Source organism: Henckelia pumila, chromosome 1 (assembly GCF_033568475.1).
Source record: "Henckelia pumila isolate YLH828 chromosome 1, ASM3356847v2, whole genome shotgun sequence".
Taxonomy (NCBI): Eukaryota; Viridiplantae; Streptophyta; class Magnoliopsida; order Lamiales; family Gesneriaceae; genus Henckelia; species Henckelia pumila.
In genome coordinates, this window is record NC_133120.1 from 108,540,607 (window position 1) to 108,564,000 (window position 23,394).

Consider the following 23,394-nt stretch of genomic DNA (forward strand, 5'->3'; position numbering starts at 1 on the left):
AAAAGTATTTTCTTTCTGCCCCCAATTCATGTGAAATTTCGGAAAGACCCTTATAGTTTTAGAAATAACATGATATATACACAAATACATACATATATATATATATATTCAATTTATACTTTATAGTCTACAGTTATATATTAATATTTTTATTTGATTAGATAAAATATTTAATTTCATATCAATTTAAACAATCTGAATTTGGCCGATAAGTTATAATTGATCTGACATCAAAGTGCAAAACTTGATTACAAAAACATGAAATTATTCTCACATAAGAATCTTGACCTAATTCATTTTTCTTTTAAAAAAAAGTAGTTTCGTTTCAAATAACACAAAATTCAATTTTAAGTTTAAAAAAATGTGATTGAGTAGGAATCCAACAAAAAAAATTACACAATTTAAATTTTGTAAAACAATTTTGTAGATCAATTTTTAAAACTAATCTCCAACTCAACTCAAAATTTTTTTAATTTATATAGATATTATTAGTCTTATCTATATTTAGTCATCTTATTTTTTATATAATAATAATAATAATAATAATAATAATAATTAATGGTGAGAAATGTTTATTGCTTAATACTCAGAGGCCACGCCAAGGCCCAAGTTCAAGAAGCTAAATTTAGATGGGTAAGCAAAGGTTGTGTAGTATGTAATACGTTGCTCTTTACAAATTGTACAGAGATTTGGAAGCAAGTAAGATAGATCTGGCAACAGCAATTTCCTCAATATTCCACTCAAAGGGTCCCACCTCTCCCATTTTCAACAGAAAGCCAGTATTTTGGCATTTTTGCCCACCACATAGAAATTTTCAAAGACCGAATATGAGCCGTTGGATCGAAGGGAACCTTTGACTATCGCCCGGTTCCCCTTTCGTCTTCGCCCATATATCACCCCTTTCACTCTCCTCTTTCCATTCACATTTTCTCTCCTTCTGTTTGAATTCCCTCAACAAAATCGGATAATTTACAGCAGAAAACTCTCCGGTTTGGATTTTTGAGTTGACCCTTTTCATTCTCCAGCAGAAAAAATGGCCGTGGAATTTCTCGGCTATTCCAATCTCAACGAGAAAATGGCGATTCAAGATGATGCATTTGCTGGGATTAAATCAATGGAGCATTTGATTCGAGCGGTGTCTCACAATCAGCAGCATCAGCAGCAGCAGCAGCAGAGCCAAAATCAGCAACTCGACTGTAAAGAAATAACGGATTTCACGGTTTCCAAGTTCAAGAAGGTTATTTCCATTCTCAACCGTACCGGCCATGCCCGATTCCGCCGTGCTCCTGTTCAACCGCTGCCTTACTCCGAGGAGTCCACCGCTCGTCAGTTTCAGACCCAAACATCTGGATCTTGCGAACCTCAAATTCCGGCTTCTGTAATCTACCAACGTCAGCCTGTGAGTTTGTTCTCCGTAGCAACTACCCCTGCGGCGACGCAGCAGCCTTCGACGCTTGATTTCACCAAACCTTCGGCGATGGCCTCGAAGAAGGACGCGTCTGAGGTAATGGGAAAGGAGGGATTCAGCTTATCGACGGCGGTGACGACATCGGGAAACTCGTCTTCGACCTTCTTGTCTTCGATCACTGGTGAAGGGAGCGTTTCAAATGGAAAGGGTGGGTCACCGTCGGCGATTCTGGCTCCTCCTGTCTCCGCCGGGAAGCCTCCTCTTTCAGGGAAGAGATGCCGGGAGCATGACCACTCTGAAAACTTCTCCGGCAAGATTTCGGGTTCCGGCCGCTGCCACTGCGAAAAGAGGTAACTTCTTGCCATATTCTTTTACTGAGACATCTCATCAAAATCATCATAGATAACAAAATGACCAGAATTTCTTTGCTTACCGAATTGAAACCAGATTGTTAGGATAATAGTACTATCGATAATATCACGTGCACAAACAAACAATCTTGGGCAACGGAATTTTGACCCTGTAACTTGGCGTTATTGAAGAAGGCCATGCGCTAGCTGGCACACATAAAACTGAAATTGGGTAGAAATTAAAGTGGATAGATGATAAAAGCTGAACCGCAAGCCCTGCTTGCATGATAATTTAGTTCGGTTTCTGTTCCTTGAAGGAAAGAACCTGAAAGGGCCCGTGTCCTGATTAATATTTAATGATCAAACAACCAGGATTAATTAATGTAAACAGCGAAAACGAGTTAAAAATTTGCGTTTGGGCCTACAGAAATTTCGGCATGACCTATTCGTAAATAGGACATCCCAAAAACCTGTACAACACAACCAACAATCTATACTCGAAAATAGAGTCACAACTCCAATTTACAAACCTATAGCCGCACTGGCCAGGACTAAACACATGCAGAGCCGGCAAGGCTCGATCACACAAATAACAATTCAAAATAAGGTCCAAACTATTTATACAGATACACAGGGCATCACCCTGGCAAATATAAAACTCGCTAAACTGATATATATACATATATCTGGGAACTCAACTCCACGTTCGCCTCACTGGGTACCACTAGATGACGCTCCACCAGATGCGTCAAATCCCCCTGGATAACCTGCTATGGAATCACAAACAACCACAGCATAAAAAGAAAACAGGGGTCGGACCCCAGTACGACGAACTATAAAAATTACGACAAATATAACTGACATGAATAAAATCAAGTACAATGCAATGAGATGCAATGTAATGCGTGACAGGTATCAATGAAATAAGGAATACCAAAAGGAGTCCAAATAATCGTATCACAATAAACTCAGTGGCCACCCGTGCCAGGAACGCAGCAGACCTCGAATCATCACTGCTAATCCATACACGTAGCATCGGAGGGTGACAGGAGCGACCCGTCCAGCCTCATGCTGTCATCAAGAGTGTCGTACGTAGCATCAGAGGGCGACAGGAGCTACCTGTCCGTGCCTCATGCTATCTCAGGAGTGCACTAAAATAATGTCACTCGCTCCATGATGACTCAATACATCTCAAGAGATCAATATCAATAGTAATCAAAGGAGTCAAGGCTCAACGTGCTATGTAAACTTATAAATGAGTGAATGCAATCATATAATCCACGTAAGCACATAAAACACATTATCACTCATTACAAAATATTTAATCTCATTACATGCCATTATAGGCGTCGTAATATAAACAGCTCATACGTACCTCAACCGACACTTAATTACCACAGAAATATCTCAAGTATTTCTCGGATAGTCCAATCCCAAATTTTCAGAATCTGTAATTCGAGAAAAATTGCTCATAAATCCTAAAATTCATATTTAATATTAAAACATCCTATCAATAACCAAATATCGAATTTACGACTCTAAAAGTCGAAATATCAAAAATATAATAATCTGAATTTTTCCAGAAAATTCCCAAAAATTCTGAAATTTATATATTAATTCTAGCACATCTAGATATCCAAACAGTGATTTAAATAGCTCTAAACTTCAAAAATCCCAATTTAAATAATCTGGAAATTCGAAATAATGCTCCAATAATTTCTGAAAAATAGTCAATACCTCCAATCGAGTCCGGTATAATACCTACAACCAATAATAAATCAAATATCAATTATCGGATGTCAATTGAATCGAAATACCCAAAATTCGAAACCCTAAATTCAAAATTATACCGCAAAGCTTGGAATTAAAGGGTTAAACAACTAACACAACCTACCCCTAAACTCCGGCGACGATCGGCGGCGGTGAACGGCGGCGGACGGCGGCGGCAAACGGCGGCAGCTGTGCGACGGGTTTTCGGACAGTTCACTAAAAATATGAAATATGGGTACCAAAAGATAGCTCTCGTCGCGAGGATTCCGGAACTATATTTACTTTTGAAATCCGGCCAAAAACGAAGGAGATACGGAGATTTGAAGAAAGGAAGAAATTGAAAATAAAAGAAACAGAAGAAAACGAGGAAGAAAGAGAGACGGTGATATCTGATAGAAATATATATATTATATATGTATATATAGATATGTATTAGTTTAATGTGTGTCTTATTTTATTCATTCGGGGTTCAACTCCTGTGTGCTCTATAAATAACATATTCATTTAATATCGTCTATAAACCGATATTTAAAAATACATATTTTTAACACACAAATTAATTAATATATTAATATCGGGTCCTTACATTTCTCCCCCTCTAAAAAGAAGATTTCGTCCTCGAAATTAAACACACATCAAACTTATATACAAGGTGGTTAAACATCTACCACTGATAGTACATAGGAAAATCAGAGTACATGGCATAATTTATGACATTGTCAAACAAATGAGGCCATTTTTGACGCATTCGAGACTCCAATTCCCATGTAGCTTCTTCTCTCCCATGTCTACTCCATTCCACCATAACCAAAGGAATCGTCTTGTTCCTCAGTTGCTTTTCTTTACGATCAAGAATCTGCACTGGATACTCAACATAGCTAAGGGAACTATCCAACTCTACATCATCAGCCCTCAAGATATGAGAAGGATCTGGTTCATACTTCCGCAGCATAGATACGTGAAATACATCATGTATCGCAGACAAACTCTGCGGCAAGTTCAAACGATACGCCAAAATACCAATCTTCTCAACAATCTCGTATGGACCGATATAACGAGGAGCTAATTTCCCTTTACGCCCAAATCTCATAGTACCACGAAATGGTGATACTTTCAAGAAAACAAAATCGCCAACCTGAAATTCTAAAGGTCTACGTCTGTTATTAGCATAGCTGGCTTGACGATCCTGGGCTGCTTTCATTCTTTTCCTGATCAGGTCAACTTTTTCTTTCATCTCTTGAATAAACTCTGGTCCTGACAACTGTCGTTCTCCTACTTCTTCCCAACATATCGGAGATCTACATTTTCTGCCATACAAGGCTTCAAATGGTGCCATCCCGATAGATACATGATAACTATTATTGTAAGAGAATTCCACCAAAGCTAAAGATTCTTGCCAACCACCACTAAAATCCATCACAACAGCTCGTAATAAATCTTCAAGTGTCTGAATAGTTCTTTCAGATTGACCATCTGTCTGTGGATGATAGGCAGTACTCATGGCCAATTTAGAACCCAAAGCTGATTGTATACTAGACCAAAACTTAGATGTAAATCTGGGATCACGATCTGATACTATAGTAACTGGCACACCATGCAATCGCACTATCTGATCAATGTACATTTTTGCCATTTTCGTATATGTCCACGTACGATCATATGGAATAAAATGGGCAGATTTAGACAATCTATCCACAATAACCCAAATGGCATCACAACCACGATTAGATCGAGGTAGGTGTGTCACGAAATCCATAGTAATGTGTTCCCAATTCCACTGTGGTACTTCAAGACTAAGTAACATACCACCTGGTCTCATTCTTTCAGCCTTAACTTGTTGACACGTCAAACACTTAGCCACAAAATCAGAAATATCATTCTTCATACCTTCCCACCAGTAATGGGCTTTCAAGATATGATACATCTTTCTAATTCCAGGATGTACACTATATCGACTACAATGAGCTTCTCGTAGTATATCGTCTTTCAAATCTATCAAATTCGGAACCACAAGTCTACCATTATAACGCAAACATCCATCAGAAGCAACAAGAAATTTCCCTGACTGACCAGCTGGAGTTAATTCTTTCAAATGATGAATATATGGATCAGTCTTTTGTGCTGCTTTGATTTTCGAAATTATTCGTGGTTCAACTTGTATAGATGAAACTATGAAATGATTACCTTTAGCTCGATAAGTCCATCCTGAAGTTCTCAAATGTTCATGAACTTTAGAAATAGTTAAAAATGCCAACATCTTAGTATGAACTTTTCTGCTCAAAGCATCTGCAACTTGATTCACGTTTCTTGGCTGGTATTGAATATCACAGTCAAAATCCTTAAGCAGTTCCAACCATCGACGTTGTCTCATATTCAAATCAGACTGTGTGAATAAATATTTCAGACTCTTATGATCAGAATAAATCACAAACTGCTCACCGTACAGATAATGACGCCATATTTTCAATGCATGCACAATGGCAGCCAATTCTAAATCATGAACTGGATAACGAGTCTCATGTGGTTTCAATTGACGAGATGCATACGCAATCACGCGTCCATTTTGCATCAAAACACAACCCAGTCCATTCAAAGAAGCATCTGTACAGACAACAAATCCACCTGAGTCTGAAGGTAATGCTAGTACTGGAGCCGTAGTCAATTTCTCTTTCAAAGTCTGAAAACTAGCTTCACAATCCTCAGTCCACACAAAACGTCGATCTTTTTGCGTTAATATAGTCATAGGCCTAGCTATTTCAGAAAATCCCTTGATGAAACGCCTATAATATCCAGCCAAACCCAAAAAGCTACGAATCTCAAAGACATTGGTTGGTCGAGACCAATTAAGAACAGCTTCAATTTTACTAGGATCGACAGATACCCCTTGTGCTGATATCACATGTCCTAGAAATAATACTCTATCCAGCCAAAATTCACACTTCGAAAACTTAGCATATAATTGTGATGTTCTGAGTGTCTGAAGAACTAATGTTAAATGTTCTTTATGATCCTTCCTTGACTTAGAATAAATCAAAATGTCATCAATGAAAACGATAACAAATCGATCTATAAACTCCCGAAACACACGATTCATTAAATCCATAAAAACCGCTGGAGCATTAGTCAACCCGAAAGGCACAACCAAGAATTCATAATGTCCGTAACGCGTTCGAAATGCTGTCTTGGAAACATCTTCCTCTCGAACTCGAAGTTGATGATATCCGGAACGAAGATCAATTTTAGAATATACAGATGTACCCTGCAACTGATCAAACCAGTCATCAATTCGTGGCAAAGGATACTTATTCTTCACAGTAGCCTGATTCAATTGCCGATAATCGATGCACATTCTCATCGTTCCGTCTTTCTTCTTCACAAACAAGACTGGAGCACCCCAAGGTGATACACTTGGTCTAATATAACCTTTTTCCAGCAAATCTTGCAATTGCGTCTTGAGTTCTTTCAATTCTGCTGGAGCTAATCGATATGGGGCTCGAAAAATAGGACTTGTCCCTGGCATTAATTCAATGCTAAGATCTATTTCCCTTTGAGGCGGAAAACCCGGAATCTCATCAGGAAATACATCAGGAAAATCCTTAACGACAGGAATATCTGAAACTTTCAATTTCTCTTCCTTCGTCGCATCTAGAGCATAAATCATAAATCCTTCATTTCCTATCGACAATAATCTAAACATTTCCATTGCCGATACTAATGGAATGCGAGATTGTGAATCACTACCATAAAAATTCCACTTATTTCCATAATACGGTCTAAATCTCACAATACCATGGAAACAATCAACCGTAGCTCTATAATTCATCAGTGTATCCATACCCAAGATACAGTCAAAATCAGACATAGCTAGTTTGATTAAATTGGTTATCATGATCTTCTCCTCAAATCTAATCACACAATTCAAAACTATCTCATTAGACATCAAGAAAACACCAGCAGGAGTAGCAACAGACACAGTATCCAATAACGGAGTAAAAGCAATCTCATGCTCATCAGCAAATGTAACAGATAAAAACGAATGAGATGCTCCTGTGTCTATCAAGATACGTGCAGGATACTCAAAAATATAACAAATACCTGCAATAACGCCCCCAGGTGCATCTTGTGCCTGATCCTGAGTCATAGCATGGACTTGAGCCTGCTGTGGACCTGGAAAACGCTGCTGACTCTGAGAAGATGGATACCTAGGCTGCTGAGTTGACTGTACTGGAATATAAGGCTGTGTAGGAGCAAACTGTGGTACAGGAGCATATGGTCTGAATGATGGTCGTCCAGGAAACTGGCCAAACTGTTGTGGCTGAAATTGCTGTCTTCCAGCATTTGGACATACTCGAGACGAATGTCCAGCCTGCCCACAAGTATAACAAGTTCCTGGAAATCCTGTACAATGTGCACTCAAATGATTACCACCACATCTGTCACAGTACACTCTCCCAGATGATCCAACTGAACTTCCACCACGACTACCACTGGAACTGGAGGAACTAGATTGTGGTTTCTTTTTAAATGGCTTTCCTCTAGCTTTAAACCAAGGCCTTTTCGCTTGCTGAGAAGATTGAATAGGCTGATATGAAGGTAAACCCATTGGTGTCTGTGAACTGCTTCCAGCTCCTTGAGGAACAGATGCTGGGATTGATTGTGGTTCACTCCTTAGTAGACTTGCTTCAATTTTCTTGGCCTTTTCTACTGCTTTCATATAAGTAGATGGAGTTCCAGTAGTCACCACAGTATGGATCGTTCGTGTAAGCCCTTTCAGAAAATGTGAAAGCTTTGACCGATCATTCTTTGCAACATGTGGGACATAAGGCAGAAGAGCAGAGAACTGAGAAGCATATTCAGCAACAGATTTATTGCCTTGCACCAACAGATTAAATTCATCTTCTTTAGCAGAATAGTATGATGGTGGTGCATATTCTTGTGCAAACTGCTTACAAAATACTTCCCATGTGATCTTTTCACCAGAATCAGAAAGTGTTTCTGCTGTCGTTTCCCACCACAGTTGCGCTCGGTCTTTCAGCTGAAAAGGAACTAACTTCAATCGAATGTCATCAGGATACTCTAATCCATTAAACATATTGTTGAGACTTTTCAACCAACTAGTAGCTTTCTCACTTCCTTCATTGCCAAAGAACTTTTGCGGACGCAACTCCTGAAATTGAGAAATTATTAATCGTATTCCTCCCATTTTCTCAGTCAATTGGGTTACTGGATCAGCCTCAGCCTGAATCGCTTTTCCTTTGTCAGGATTTACCCGTGGTTGTTGTTCCACCTCTAATTCCACATCTTTCGGAGGCTGAACAGCTGGTCGACCACGTCTTCCCCTGACAATATCATCAAGATTTCTAACATTTATCGCTGCAGACTCTTCGACAACTTCCTTCCCTTTTCTACCTCTTCCTCCTGGTGCCATTCTACAAGACACAAGGATTTAAATACACAGGCAAAAATATCTTAACGAATAGAAAACGATGATAGAAATTCAGAGTTCTAATAGAATTCATAAACTAATTCTCAAGCCAAGAACTACTGGTTCTAACAAATACGTTCAAAAATAAACACCACAAGTAAGTCACGTAAGAACAAGTAGTCACACACATACGCAACCATTTTGTTAGTGTCTAAACTCGAGTGTCCTAGACTCTAATTCTAGCATATCCCAGTATATGCTCTGATACCAAATGAAAGGGCCCGTGTCCTGATTAATATTTAATGATCAAACAACCAGGATTAATTAATGTAAACAGCGAAAACGAGTTAAAAATTTGCGTTTGGGCCTACAGAAATTTCGGCATGACCTATTCGTAAATAGGACATCCCAAAAACCTGTACAACACAACCAACAATCTATACTCGAAAATAGAGTCACAACTCCAATTTACAAACCTATAGCCGCACTGGCCAGGACTAAACACATGCAGAGCCGGCAAGGCTCGATCACACAAATAACAATTCAAAATAAGGTCCAAACTATTTATACAGATACACAGGGCATCACCCTGGCAAATATAAAACTCGCTAAACTGATATATATACATATATCTGGGAACTCAACTCCACGTTCGCCTCACTGGGTACCACTAGATGACGCTCCACCAGATGCGTCAAATCCCCCTGGATAACCTGCTATGGAATCACAAACAACCACAGCATAAAAAGAAAACAGGGGTCGGACCCCAGTACGACGAACTATAAAAATTACGACAAATATAACTGACATGAATAAAATCAAGTACAATGCAATGAGATGCAATGTAATGCGTGACAGGTATCAATGAAATAAGGAATACCAAAAGGAGTCCAAATAATCGTATCACAATAAACTCAGTGGCCACCCGTGCCAGGAACGCAGCAGACCTCGAATCATCACTGCTAATCCATACACGTAGCATCGGAGGGTGACAGGAGCGACCCGTCCAGCCTCATGCTGTCATCAAGAGTGTCGTACGTAGCATCAGAGGGCGACAGGAGCTACCTGTCCGTGCCTCATGCTATCTCAGGAGTGCACTAAAATAATGTCACTCGCTCCATGATGACTCAATACATCTCAAGAGATCAATATCAATAGTAATCAAAGGAGTCAAGGCTCAACGTGCTATGTAAACTTATAAATGAGTGAATGCAATCATATAATCCACGTAAGCACATAAAACACATTATCACTCATTACAAAATATTTAATCTCATTACATGCCATTATAGGCGTCGTAATATAAACAGCTCATACGTACCTCAACCGACACTTAATTACCACAGAAATATCTCAAGTATTTCTCGGATAGTCCAATCCCAAATTTTCAGAATCTGTAATTCGAGAAAAATTGCTCATAAATCCTAAAATTCATATTTAATATTAAAACATCCTATCAATAACCAAATATCGAATTTACGACTCTAAAAGTCGAAATATCAAAAATATAATAATCTGAATTTTTCCAGAAAATTCCCAAAAATTCTGAAATTTATATATATTAATTCTAGCACATCTAGATATCCAAACAGTGATTTAAATAGCTCTAAACTTCAAAAATCCCAATTTAAATAATCTGGAAATTCGAAATAATGCTCCAATAATTTCTGAAAAATAGTCAATACCTCCAATCGAGTCCGGTATAATACCTACAACCAATAATAAATCAAATATCAATTATCGGATGTCAATTGAATCGAAATACCCAAAATTCGAAACCCTAAATTCAAAATTATACCGCAAAGCTTGGAATTAAAGGGTTAAACAACTAACACAACCTACCCCTAAACTCCGGCGACGATCGGCGGCGGTGAACGGCGGCGGACGGCGGCAGCTGTGCGACGGGTTTTCGGACAGTTCACTAAAAATATGAAATATGGGTACCAAAAGATAGCTCTCGTCGCGAGGATTCCGGAACTATATTTACTTTTGAAATCCGGCCAAAAACGAAGGAGATACGGAGATTTGAAGAAAGGAAGAAATTGAAAATAAAAGAAACAGAAGAAAACGAGGAAGAAAGAGAGACGGTGATATCTGATAGAAATATATATATTATATATGTATATATAGATATGTATTAGTTTAATGTGTGTCTTATTTTATTCATTCGGGGTTCAACTCCTGTGTGCTCTATAAATAACATATTCATTTAATATCGTCTATAAACCGATATTTAAAAATACATATTTTTAACACACAAATTAATTAATATATTAATATCGGGTCCTTACAGAACCCTTTCTTATCCATATTTCGCAATTGTCTCTGCAGGAAATTGAGGGTGAAGAAAACCATTAGAGTGCCAGCCATCAGCTCAAAAGTTGCAGATATACCCGCAGACGAATACTCGTGGAGAAAATACGGTCAGAAGCCAATCAAGGGATCCCCATTCCCACGGTAATTTCACTGCACCAAAACTCTATCTACCTTAGATTCAACGAACCCGCGTTAATCGATAAACGGTTTGGCTAATCGATCTTCTTTTCACCAATATCCAGGGGTTATTATCGATGCAGTACGGTGAGGGATTGCCCGGCGAGGAAGCATGTGGAGAGGGCGAATGATGATCCGAAGATGCTGATCGTTACTTACGAGGGGGAACACCGGCATGTTCAAGGTGTGTTGCCGGAGATCCCCGCCGGCGGCGGCGCGCAGCTGGTTTTTGAGTCAACCAAGAGGTTGAATTAGAGAGAGGGTGGTGGAAGGGGAAATGTGGGCAGTTGTTGTAATTTGATTAGACTATGAGGGGCTGTTTGCGAACATATTTTTAGTTTTGTAGGAGTAGTGGACTCGAACAGTGAAAAGGATATTGCTTCATTTTGTATATTTCTTGTTAGTTCTGAAATCGAAACATTTATTTTACTTTTTGAAATGACTTAATATTCAAAAAAGCCTGTCACATTGTTTTATGGTTCATTTTAGTAAACACTAAACTCTTATTAATCCAATTTAATGAACCAAAAATATTATTTTTTATGTCAATAATAACAAATTTTTGACATAGATATGGAATAAATCAATCTACATCGTCTCATAAAGATTTTATTCATTGGTATCACGGTGAATTTGAAATCCAACTCTAGTTAAATGAATATTTTTTTTATGGCAATAGCAACAATTTTTGACATAGATATGGAAATGGAACAAGTCAACCTACATCCTCTCATAAAGATTTACTCGTTGGTATCACGGTGAATTTGAAATCCAACTCTAGTTAAATGATTAAAAAAATGATTAAAGATTTACTCGTTGGTATCACGGTGAATTTGAAATCCAACTCTAGTTAAATGATTAAAAAAATGATTAGTTCCGGTTTGAAAATTCACTTTCAAGAGGATATTGAATATAAATCAATCGATTTGAAAATTGTAACTTTGAATTTATTCACATGCGACCAACGTTTAGTTTCATTTTTTATAAAAAAAAAAAATGCTCACTCAGTGGAATTTTTTCATGCTTCTCGATTCTATTCGAGAGACGGCCAATAGAGATCATATTTTATTGTCACCCAAATTTGACTTTTAGATTCTATTATTTTATTTATAAGATTTGGAATAATATCCGGATTCCCTGCGGTGGATTGTTTTATATTTGAAATAAATTTGGTATTTTATGTTATAGTAATATAGTATAATCTAAATCAAATGATGGGAGTTGGAAAGTCAAAAAGGTTGAGTAAAGAATATGGAAACCAGCATACATCAAAATTATTGCTATTTATTCGCACAGCCAAGTCATGTCGTCTTTGACCTGCCTTCTTTATTTGACTTTTAAATTTTTAAAATAAATTTAAATCATTAATAATAATGGCAAAAAATGAAAGAATAGACTATTCACTCGATAGGTTATACCTTAAGATATGGTGAAGTTAAAGATAACATAATAGTGTAAAATAATTTAATATTATTTTTTGAAATAAAAAATGTTAGTTAATATATTATTTAATTTGATTAATAAATAATAGTTTGTTATTCCTTTTGATTTTAATAATTAAATTTTGAACAAAATGGTAAAGTATCCTTGTCTTTTTAAAAATTAATAAATATAAATAATATTATTTATTAAATATTATATTATAATTTAAATTTAATGATTTGAGTGATATAAGATAAATAATTAAGAAATAGATAAATAATATGATCAAATAACATGAGATTAAATAAGATAAATTTTTAATAGATTGATAATATGTAATTGAAACCGTTCCTAGAATAATCACACGGTTTTTATCCACAAAACAATTCACACAATCTCCTTTCAAAAAAAAAAAAAATTCATACAATCTATTTCTTTATTTTTTTAAAAAAACCAATAAGGTGTTTTGGGGAGAAAATGTTTCTATGACGTGAAAAGAAAAACAACATTGATGTTGTGTATTGAAATAAATACAAATTGCACTATTTTATGTGTGTAATTAATAATTAATTAAATAAAATATTGTTTAAATTTGTGATATGAATTTAAAAAATATATTTCAATGTACATCAATCTAGGGATGTAAACGAGCCGAGCCGAACAGTATTAGGCTCGGGCTCAGCTCGGGTAGGGATGTAAACGAGCCGAGCCAAGCCGAACAGTAATGGAATTGGGCTCGGCTCGTTTGGTACCCGAGCCCAAACCGAGCTTTTATCATAAAGCTCGGCTCGGCTCGTTTACCACATATGTCGTCTTGAACTCGACTCATTTATCATATTAAACCAGTCTGGATCGAGTTTGGCTCGTTAAACGAACTGGTTTTCAGGCTCGTTAGCTCGTTTAACAGGTTTGTATTCTGACTCGTTAAGTGGGTTCAGGCTCGTTTCGAACTCGTGAAACCTAAATACAATACAATACATCTCTATAAATTAATTACAAACTAAAATTAATTTTTTCTTAAATAAAATGAAAATGAAAAACATAATTTTTTAAAAAACGTCTCAAAAAAGTGACTTTTTTGTGTTAAAAAAAAAAGTTCTATAACTTTCATTTGAACACCAAACCGATTTATCCCAAAATTCAAATAAACACATTGTCATTAATGTTAATCATATTTTCAAGTTCATAGCTTAACTGGCCAAAATTTCGAAAAACAATAAACATCTTCGCAAACTTAAATATAAAATATAGTTTTGACATGTTTCAGCAGAAAAATAATATATAATCTATATGTTATTCAAATTAAGTTATTCCAACGCCAAATAAAAGACAAGACAAAGCATAACAAGTTTGTTTGTAGTGCACACTAAAATTCTGTATGAATCAAACTCATTCAACTCGATTAATAAACTACATGTAGAGTGAACCTATTATTAAAGCATAAATCCAAAGCTAACACACTAAACGAGCCACCTAAACGAGACGAGCTCGAGCTTTCTAGCTTATTAGCGAACATGTTCGTGAGCTAACGAGCCGAACATCCTTAAGCTCAAGCTCGACTCGTGAATATTTTCGAGCTCAAAATTAAGCTCGGACTCGGCTCGATAAGCTTAACGAACGAGCACAAACGAGCTTTTTCACGAGCCGAGCTCCGAATAGCTCACGAACAGTTCAGATCGTTTACATCCCTACATCATCCAAATTTCAATGTTACATATGATCATTTTTTCGTTTTGGAGTGTTTGTTGGTAAAGTCAACAGATTATGATTACCATATTTTTTTTTCTTAAATTTTGCCATAATCTCAATATTATTTTTGTTGATTTTTCTCCAAATACAATAAATAACTCAAAACAAAATCATCGTCGTATTTGACGATTCATTTCAACCTATCTTTACAGGCACTACCCTCATGATAGATCTAAGGGTCCTCATTTAATAATACATGCGGGGTCCACTAAAAATAATGGACCCCACATTTATTGATAAATGAGGATCGTTAGATGTATGTCAAGACATTGTCTGTATAGGTAGGATCTAACTAACCGTATTTGACTATAAAATTCCCAAATAGGAACTGACGAATCATCACACGAGTCTAAGACAAAACTCATTATTTTGATTTTCAAAGATGTAGATTTCGGTACAAAATATTCAACACATTATTTTTATTAAGAAGTATAGTGAAAAATAATTAATAATCCCAGCATGCCATCGACGATAATAATAATAATATTATTAAAAAATCGCACCCAAATCATCAAACAAAATAATTCCTCTTAATGAATTTTTTTTATCAGATGATCAAAATATCAGCTAATGCATATTAGCATATATATATATGATATGATAAAAATATGTGCATATATAATATGATTGATAAAATTTGTAGATATACTTATGATGATATGAAGCTCTGTTAATTAGTATTACACAGAATAAATTTTATATAATGTAGTTAAATATATGATATGATGTTTGGATATATAAGTTGAGCAATCAACAAATCTTTTATAAATTTTTTTAAAAAAATCAACAACTCTTTTATCAGCCACATAAAAAATATTACGTTATTTTTCGTTTTTATGAATAGGTCTAATATAATGATTGCATTTCCTCTAAAAAATGAATAGGTCTAATATAGGTAATAGGATGGTCACATATTTATATTTATAGACGAGTCGATTCGATCGATACCTCACACCTTCAATAAAACGTAATACTTTAGCAAAATAATTATAATATTTTCCATGTGTTAGGTTGAATCTAAGCTGTCATACGGGCCAACTCACGACAAGGCGGAGCAAGCCGCCCACTATCCGTGGTATTGAATTCTCCAATAATTCGGATCAAAGATTTGTTTCATAAAATTGATTCGTGAAATATTTCATAAATACTTTTAGTCAATTTGTGTAATTTAAATATAATAAGTTGTGTTTGGAAACGTGGATTTGGATTTAATGGGACATGAGTTATTTAAAATAAATATATATCGTTTTTTTTTCCTTTTAAGAAGATTAACTTTTGGATAAAAAAATTTAATTCGAGTGTATGCTGCCTAGGGGTACAAATGAGCCAAGCTACTCATGAGTAGCTCGCGAATAGCTCAGTCAAAATTCGAATCGAGCTCGGTTTGACCAAACTCGAGTAGCTCGAACATATATCGAGTTCGAGCTCGAGCTTTTAATGTATGTGATCGAGTAGCTTATATATATAATATAATATAATATAAATATATAAATATAATATATTATTTATTTATATATTTATTTATTTATTTTTCGAGCTCGAGCTCGAGCACGAAATAATTGCTCGATCGAGCTCGAGTAACTCGAACTATAGTCGAGTTCGAGTATGAAATTAATTACTCGATCGAGCTCGAGCTCGAGCTCGAGTTCGAGTAGTCAAATATGAGTCGAGCTCGAGCTCGAGTAGTATGATACTCGACTCGCTTTGACTCGATTGCACTCCTAATTATTGTTGCCAAAGAATCATGACTTGGGGGTGAAACTGCTGGGGTAGGCATTTAGGGGTCGGGAAGTGGGTACCAGACCCGACCCGACCGAGTCGGTTAGTTTTTTTTTTAAAATTGTAGGGTACTGAACCCGAACCCTACATATTGAAAGTCGGGTATTTTTCTTGTATCCGATTAGATATTGGGTACCTGTCTTATTTATTTTTTAATAAATATATATAATATTTTTAGATGTTGCAAACTCTTTTTTATTGGGTTTTGACTTTTGAGTCAATTCTCCATATAATTCCTATGAAGCCCGACTCAATATGACCATTAAATCTGACAACTCAACCCTTAAGCAATATTTGATAGGGCTCATCCTACGGACCTACCTCTTCTGCGCTTCACTCTTTCTTTCGGGTGATGCTTGGCTCCACCGGGTGAATTTCACCCGGTGGATCTGGGCCGTTCATGGCCCGAGCCCCACATACAGGGGCCGGGCCCCACACATAAAATTGTGTAGGGCCCGGGCTCATGAATGGTGGATGCTGCACCGGGTGAAATTCACCCGATACAGCATAGAATGAGCCCTTTCTTTCACTCTCTGGTGGCCTAGATTCGCCTATGTTCAGTGTTCATTACACTCACCAATATAAATGCAGGTTTTATAACTTAATTCAACCATGATTTTTCTTGGAATATTGAGAAAACGATTTGTGATATTTTAGATCAACAAATAATTTTTTTTAATTACAGGCTTCAATTTCAAGTATTTGACCGGATACTCGATATTTTCAAATCGTATTTTCAGATAGTTAAATTTGCTACCTGATATATCGGATATCCGAACCGAACTACCAAAACTCGACACCATCGACCCGACGCCCATCCCTAGGCGAAAGTAACAAGATAAACTAAATGTTTTATTGAATTACTGAAATGTTCAATATTTATGTATTTTCATTTTACGTGTTATTAATAAACATAAAATAATCTTCTTGTCACTGCCAAATAATACATAAATGACAAAGTGGTTAAATTCAAGCAAATAAAAAGTTTTGGACTAAAGCAATGGATGTTAGTAGAAAAATGCATCACAATCCAAAATATTTTGAAAAGGAGAAGAAAGCCAGATATTATTGGAATTAACCTATGCTTTATTATAAATTAGAGTTCAATAGCATCATTGAGGAACAAAAATGGCTAATTTTCGAGACTCGAAGGACAATCCATATATTTCAAAATAAATTCCAAGTCATTACATAAATGCTAACAATATGACATTGGAAAAGGGACTCTTGTTATTTTGCTTGGTATGCCGTATGTCGGTATGTGCAATCTATTTTTAAATAATACAATTTTAACTACCGATTTTAATTTAAAGATTTGCTCAAGTTTGTGTGTTATTCCAAGTAGAGACCTGCTACAAAGTATAACGATTTTTACAACATAAAACATTAAATATGGAATTTTAATTTATCAAAATTTTATTATAAATTCAATATAAAACCTCAAGATATAATATAAAAGATTTCACGATATAATTGATAGAATATGAATTTATGATAAATTTTTTGTACCTTCAGCATTATATTTCCAAGTATCCAACCAAATAAAATCGGTGTTGGAGTCATTTTGCAACTAAAAAAAAACTAATGGGAGAGATATATCTTGGATACACAATTACACAAATCTCCCACGAAAAGGGAAATTGTAATTTTGGTGTTATGTTATGTATATATATGTGCATTTTTTCGGTTTTGGTGTTTATAGTGTTAAATTACAGTCTTATCAATTTGTTATCTTTATAATTTTTTACAATTTCAGTTCATTATCATTGTGATAATATTACACACTTCTCTTTGGCACCGAATTTGCCTAAAAAAATCTCTGCTAAAAGAACACAAAAACAAAGAATTCTATGCTGGCAAACCGGTAGTACCGGTCTGCCAGATCATATGGCCCCAGGCCATTTTGCACATCACATCATGGTGATGTATCACGGCCCGGGACCGTTAGATCACCCTCCGAGCATAGCCCGCAAGTGGCATAGAATTGCCCCACAAAAACCATATAATCCTTTGTCAAAAAATAAATAAAAAGAAATCATATAAGTATTTGTCAAACTAATGCACTACCCAACTTCCTAAGAAATAAGACTTCACTCCGAATTTAGTGTCTTGCCCATGGGCTAGAAGTGTTTGGAACATATCTTCGATTGGAAGTTACTTTTAATTTTTCTTGCACTTTTGCGGATTGGTGGATCAATATTACTCACAGAAGGAATCAGAATGATGTTGAATTGGCAGCTGCCATCTTGTGGTGTCTATGGCAAAATCGTACGACGTTGTGTGGAATGGCAAATGCAAGAATGCTACCACAATTTTTTATTCAGCCCAGACTCTTTATTCTCAATGGAAGATGACCAGAAAACTTCATTCTTCTCAGATTAATACAGAAAAACAGACCATGCAAGAACGATGGATTAAGCCTCCAGAATATATGCTAAAATGTAACATAGATGCGCTGTTTTTGACAACATTCCATTCGTTGGTTTTGGCTGTATTATTCGGAATTCAAATGGTATAGTTATTGATATTGTACATGGTATTCTCAATGGTAGATTTTCTCCAACAGAGGCTGAGGCGATGGGAATTCGAGAGACTCTAAGTTAGGTCAAGAGCAATAACTTGTCAAATGTCATTTTCGAATCGGATGCTCTTGTGGTGATTGATGCTTTACATAATAAAGAGGAGGATTAATCTTATTTGGGACTCATTGTAGAAGATTGTAGAACTCTTGCTAGAGATATACAATTTTGTAACTTTGTTTTTGTTAAACGATTAGCGAATCATGTCGCTCATGTTCTAGCACGAGAGGCTGTTTCTAAGCCTGGTCCAGTAGGATGAAACACTCCTAGTCCTACTATGATTTCCAGTGTAATTTCTTTTGATTTAGCTTAATGAATTTTTACTTTCTTGTCAAAAAAAAAAAAAAAAACTTCACTCCAAACAACAAATTTTAAAGTCAAGCGTGCAAAGATTATGCATCACAATTTCAGCTAGATTATTTTAGTTCTTATTTAAGTTAAAACTAGTACTCCGCATTATATTTTTGTATAGTATTTTTTTTAACAAACAAATGGTAAAATAAAAAAAAAGCAAAAAAAAATTGTAGCGTTTTCGTAAATAAATGGTTACAAAAATACGATAGATACACCAATTTCCAAAGGTTGACATTTTGTAAATAAAAAAACACAAATGACACAATGTGAATATCATTTTTGTAACCAAGAAAAAGGTTCGAAGGAATAAAAATAAGTAGATGGCATATAAAATGATTAATTTTTATAATAATTTGATTTTTTTTCACCTAACATATAATCATAAATTAATCTAAATTTCTCAAAGAGTTGCAAAATACTCTCCTATAATAAACACCACTGTAAGATACTACGGAGAGATCTATAAGCAACTTTCTATTTTACAAAATTTTGTTTTTGTTCTTGTTTTTTGTAAAAATACAAAAAACAAGCTTGTAAGAAACCTGTTGATCTGAGCCCGGAACTTGAAACATCCACAACAAACAAACCAAAAAAGTGTAATAATTCGCTTCCTCTGAAAATATCATTCATTAAGGTCAAGTGTATCATGATTCCTGCTTCTAACAACCTCAGATCTGGAAATAATTTTATTCGAAACTTCAAGAAAAGCCAAGTGATGAAAAGTAGTGGTGAAACGATAGGAACACAAATCAAAAAGAGAAGAAGAAAACAAAATAAAAAAAGGGAGCAATTTACTGTCAAGCACTTCGGCGTGATTCGTTCCATTGGACTCAGCGGGCGCTGTTTGCTAAAGCCCTTCCCTTTTCACTTCTCCTTTTGGGTTCCTCTCTTTTTTTCCCCCCCACTCTTACAATGCAAAGCAGAGGATGTATACACGCGTTTGTAATTTAAAGTTGTGATTTTTTTTTTCTTGAAACTATTAAGTTTTGAATATTTTTCTCCATTTCTCTTAGCTGCATTGGTGGGTTGTGTTATTGCTTTTGTGTTTCTGGATCAAAATCTGTTGAAATTTGGTGAACCTAAAGATGTAATCTGAGTTGTACTAGAACCCAGAATAATTTGTGTTTTCTAGCTGTTTGATTCAGCCTCAAGGAGCTGGAAATACTAGCAAAGGTGTGGAAAAGATCAAGTTTTACTTGGAGAATTTGAATATTTGTGGGTATTTTTTGAAAAAAGAAAGGTTTGGGTTGAGTTGTTTGTAATTTGATTGGTCCATATGGATAATGGCATAGAGAATTTGGTATCTACTTGGAAGTTTTTAAAAGCTAAGGTAGAAAAATCTGAGGCCTTTGGATTGTCTATAGAAAAAGCTGGTTTAAGATTAGATGAGATTAACCGAAGGTTGCCACATTTGGAAGTGGCGATTCGGCCGATAAGGGCTCAAAGAGATGACCTTATAGCTGTTGGTGGTCACATAAATCGCGCCGTGGTTCCTGCTACCGCGGTTCTTAAGGTTTTTGATGCCATTCATGGTCTTGAAAAATCATTGCCCGATCCGCAAGCTGATCTTCCAGGCTATCTTGGCGTGCTTAAACGGCTCAAAGAGGCATTGAAGTTCTTGGGAGAGAACTGTGGGATGGCAATTCAGTGGTTGGCTGATATTGTTGAGTATCTGGAGGATCATAAGATGGCGGACGAAAGGTTTATTTCAAGTTTAAAGAAGGCAGTCGAGAATCTCCGGGAACTCGAGGGTGGTGAAGAAAAGGGTCTACTTGATGGGGGGCTGCTTCAGGTTTCTTTGGACAGATTGGCGAATGAGTTTCGACGCTTGTTGTCTGAAAATAGTGTGCCATTGCCTATGGCCTCTCCAGTCCTTGAAAATGAACAAGCGTGCATAGCTCCATCACCTTTGCCGGTGGCCGTGATTCATAAATTGCAGGCTATCTTGGGGACATTTGTTTCAAATGATAGGCTCGACAATTGTGCATCTATTTACATTGAGGTTCGTAGTTCAAATGTTCGGGCGAGTTTGCAACAACTTAAATTGGATTATCTTGAAATTTCAGTCTCTGAATTTAACAATGTCGCGAGCATAGATGTTTATATAGCCCAATGGGGCAGGCATTTGGAGTTTGCTGTGAAGCACTTGTTTGAATCTGAGTACAAGCTTTGTAACGACGTTTTTGAGGCAACGGGATTTGGCGTCTGGAAGACTTGCTTTGCTAAAATAGCTGCTCAGGCAGGAATTATTGCTTTCCTTCAGTTCGGCAAAACGGTCACAGAGAGTAAGAAGGATCCTGTGAAATTATTAAAGCTTTTGGATATGTTCTCATCCTTAAGTAAACTACGTTTGGATTTCAACCGAATTTTCGGTGGAGCGGCCTGTATTGAGATACAAAAGCTGACTAGGGATTTGATCAAAAGGGTTATCCAGGGGGCCTGCGAAATTTTCTGGGAGCTCTTGGGTCAAGTTGAACTTCAAAAACATACCCCAGCTCCTTCTGATTGTAGTATCCCACGAGTGGTGACCTTCATTACTGACTACAGTAACAAGCTTCTTGGAGATGAATACAAACCTATCTTGACTCATGTTCTGGTCATAGAACAAACTTGGAGAAACGAAAAGTTCCGAGAGAGGATCCTCATCAACGAGCTTCTGAACTTGGTAAAAACGAACGAGCTGAACTTGGAGACATGGTCTAAGGGATACAAAGAGGCCGCTTCATCATATCTGTTCCTGATGAACAATCACTGGCACATGTACAAGTACTTGAAAGGCACAAAGCTTGGCGGTATTCTCGGTGATTCTTGGCTAATAAAAAAGAAAGAGTACAAGGAGTATTATATGTCAATGTACTTGCGCGAGAGCTGGGGCAAACTTCCTGCACTTTTAAGCCGGGAAGGCATTATCATGTTCTCCGGTGGTCGTGCAACAGCACGTAATCTTGTGAAACAGAGGTTGAAATCTTTTACGGAAGCTTTTGAGGAGATGCATAAAAGGAACTCAGACTTGGTTATTGCAGATAAAGATTTGCGAAAGAAGACGAGGCAGGTTATAATTGAGACTATTGTGCCCGTTTATCGCAGCTATATGCAGAATTATGGTCCATTAATCGAACAAGACCGCATTGCAAGCAAGTATTCCAAATATACTGCTCAATCTCTGGAGAAAATGTTAGGTTCTCTCTTTCATCATAAGCCTATGAAACATGGCCATTCTAAAATGAGGCTGCTAAGTGGAAAACTTAACAATGGGGTTGAGGATCATTATCCTATTCAAACATCAAGCAGTTGAATGATCGAGTTTCTGTACGATTATGCCGAAAATTTTCAACTTTCATTAGCACAATTGAGAGCTTAGCAACGCTATACTGGAATATCTATTGATTATCAGTATCCCGACGACATTTTGATCATTATAGCTATTGGTTTGTTTTCAAGAATCGTGGCAAGCCTTATATGATCCCAACTGCCTGAAGTCTTTGCCAATGTTTCTTCTTCAGTTCAAACAGCATGATTTTACTATATCGTGGAGGTTTGAGCGAACCGAAGTCTTCGGTTCGAGTTCCAATTGTAGTAAACCTGCTCTGAGCATAAGTCCTATTAGGTCATATTTAATAATTTATTGCTTAGTTATATGCTGTATAAACTTTATACGGATATTTGAAATTTTAACAAGTGTATCGTATTATATTCTTATTCGATCCTATTCCTAACTTATAATGTCATCATAATTATATTTTGGGAAATTAAAGATATTAATGCGTTGAAAAAGATAATTAGTTAAAAATATTATTTATCACATTTTTTATTTATGATGATAATAATCATCAAAATTTAAAATTTAAATCGAATAAATATGAATAAACTTTATGAATTAATACGAATCTTAAAAAAAAAAAAGTAAACATGAAAATTATATAGAAAATAAACGCAGCATTTTTTGTAATTTCTTTTATTATGATGAGATTTTAAAATTGATATATTTATAGATTTCATTAAAAAAAAATTGGGCCTAGCTATAAGTGGGCCGAACTCGGCTTCTTACTGCCTCCGCAGTCCGCA

The 23,394-nt window shown here is 36.1% G+C and overlaps 2 protein-coding genes across 2 annotated transcripts; both read left to right on the forward strand.

Annotated features, from left to right (window-relative positions):
- The first annotated feature begins 893 nt into the window (after positions 1-893).
- Positions 894-11,922, forward strand: LOC140893980 (probable WRKY transcription factor 11). The gene is made up of 3 exons (XM_073302748.1): positions 894-1,758; positions 11,285-11,410; positions 11,512-11,922. The coding sequence occupies exons 1-3, from the start codon at positions 1,034-1,036 to the stop codon at positions 11,699-11,701; spliced, it is 1,041 nt and encodes a 346-aa protein (XP_073158849.1). The 5' UTR covers positions 894-1,033; the 3' UTR covers positions 11,702-11,922.
- Positions 11,923-19,881: 7,959 nt separating this feature from the next.
- On the forward strand, positions 19,882-23,028 carry LOC140874818 (exocyst complex component EXO70A1-like). The gene has a single exon (XM_073278238.1). It carries the CDS (start codon positions 20,606-20,608, stop codon positions 22,622-22,624), a length of 2,019 nt encoding a protein of 672 aa, XP_073134339.1. The 5' UTR covers positions 19,882-20,605; the 3' UTR covers positions 22,625-23,028.
- Positions 23,029-23,394: the final 366 nt, after the last annotated feature.

Coding starts and splice junctions, on each gene's coding strand:
- LOC140893980 (XM_073302748.1), top strand. CDS start 1,034: ATGGCCGTGGAATTTCTCGGCTATTCCAATCTCAACGAGAAAATGGCG. Junction 1,759..11,284: donor CGCTGCCACTGCGAAAAGAG/GTAACTTCTTGC, acceptor TTGTCTCTGCAG/GAAATTGAGGGTGAAGAAAA. Junction 11,411..11,511: donor AAGGGATCCCCATTCCCACG/GTAATTTCACTG, acceptor ACCAATATCCAG/GGGTTATTATCGATGCAGTA.
- LOC140874818 (XM_073278238.1), top strand. CDS start 20,606: ATGGATAATGGCATAGAGAATTTGGTATCTACTTGGAAGTTTTTAAAA.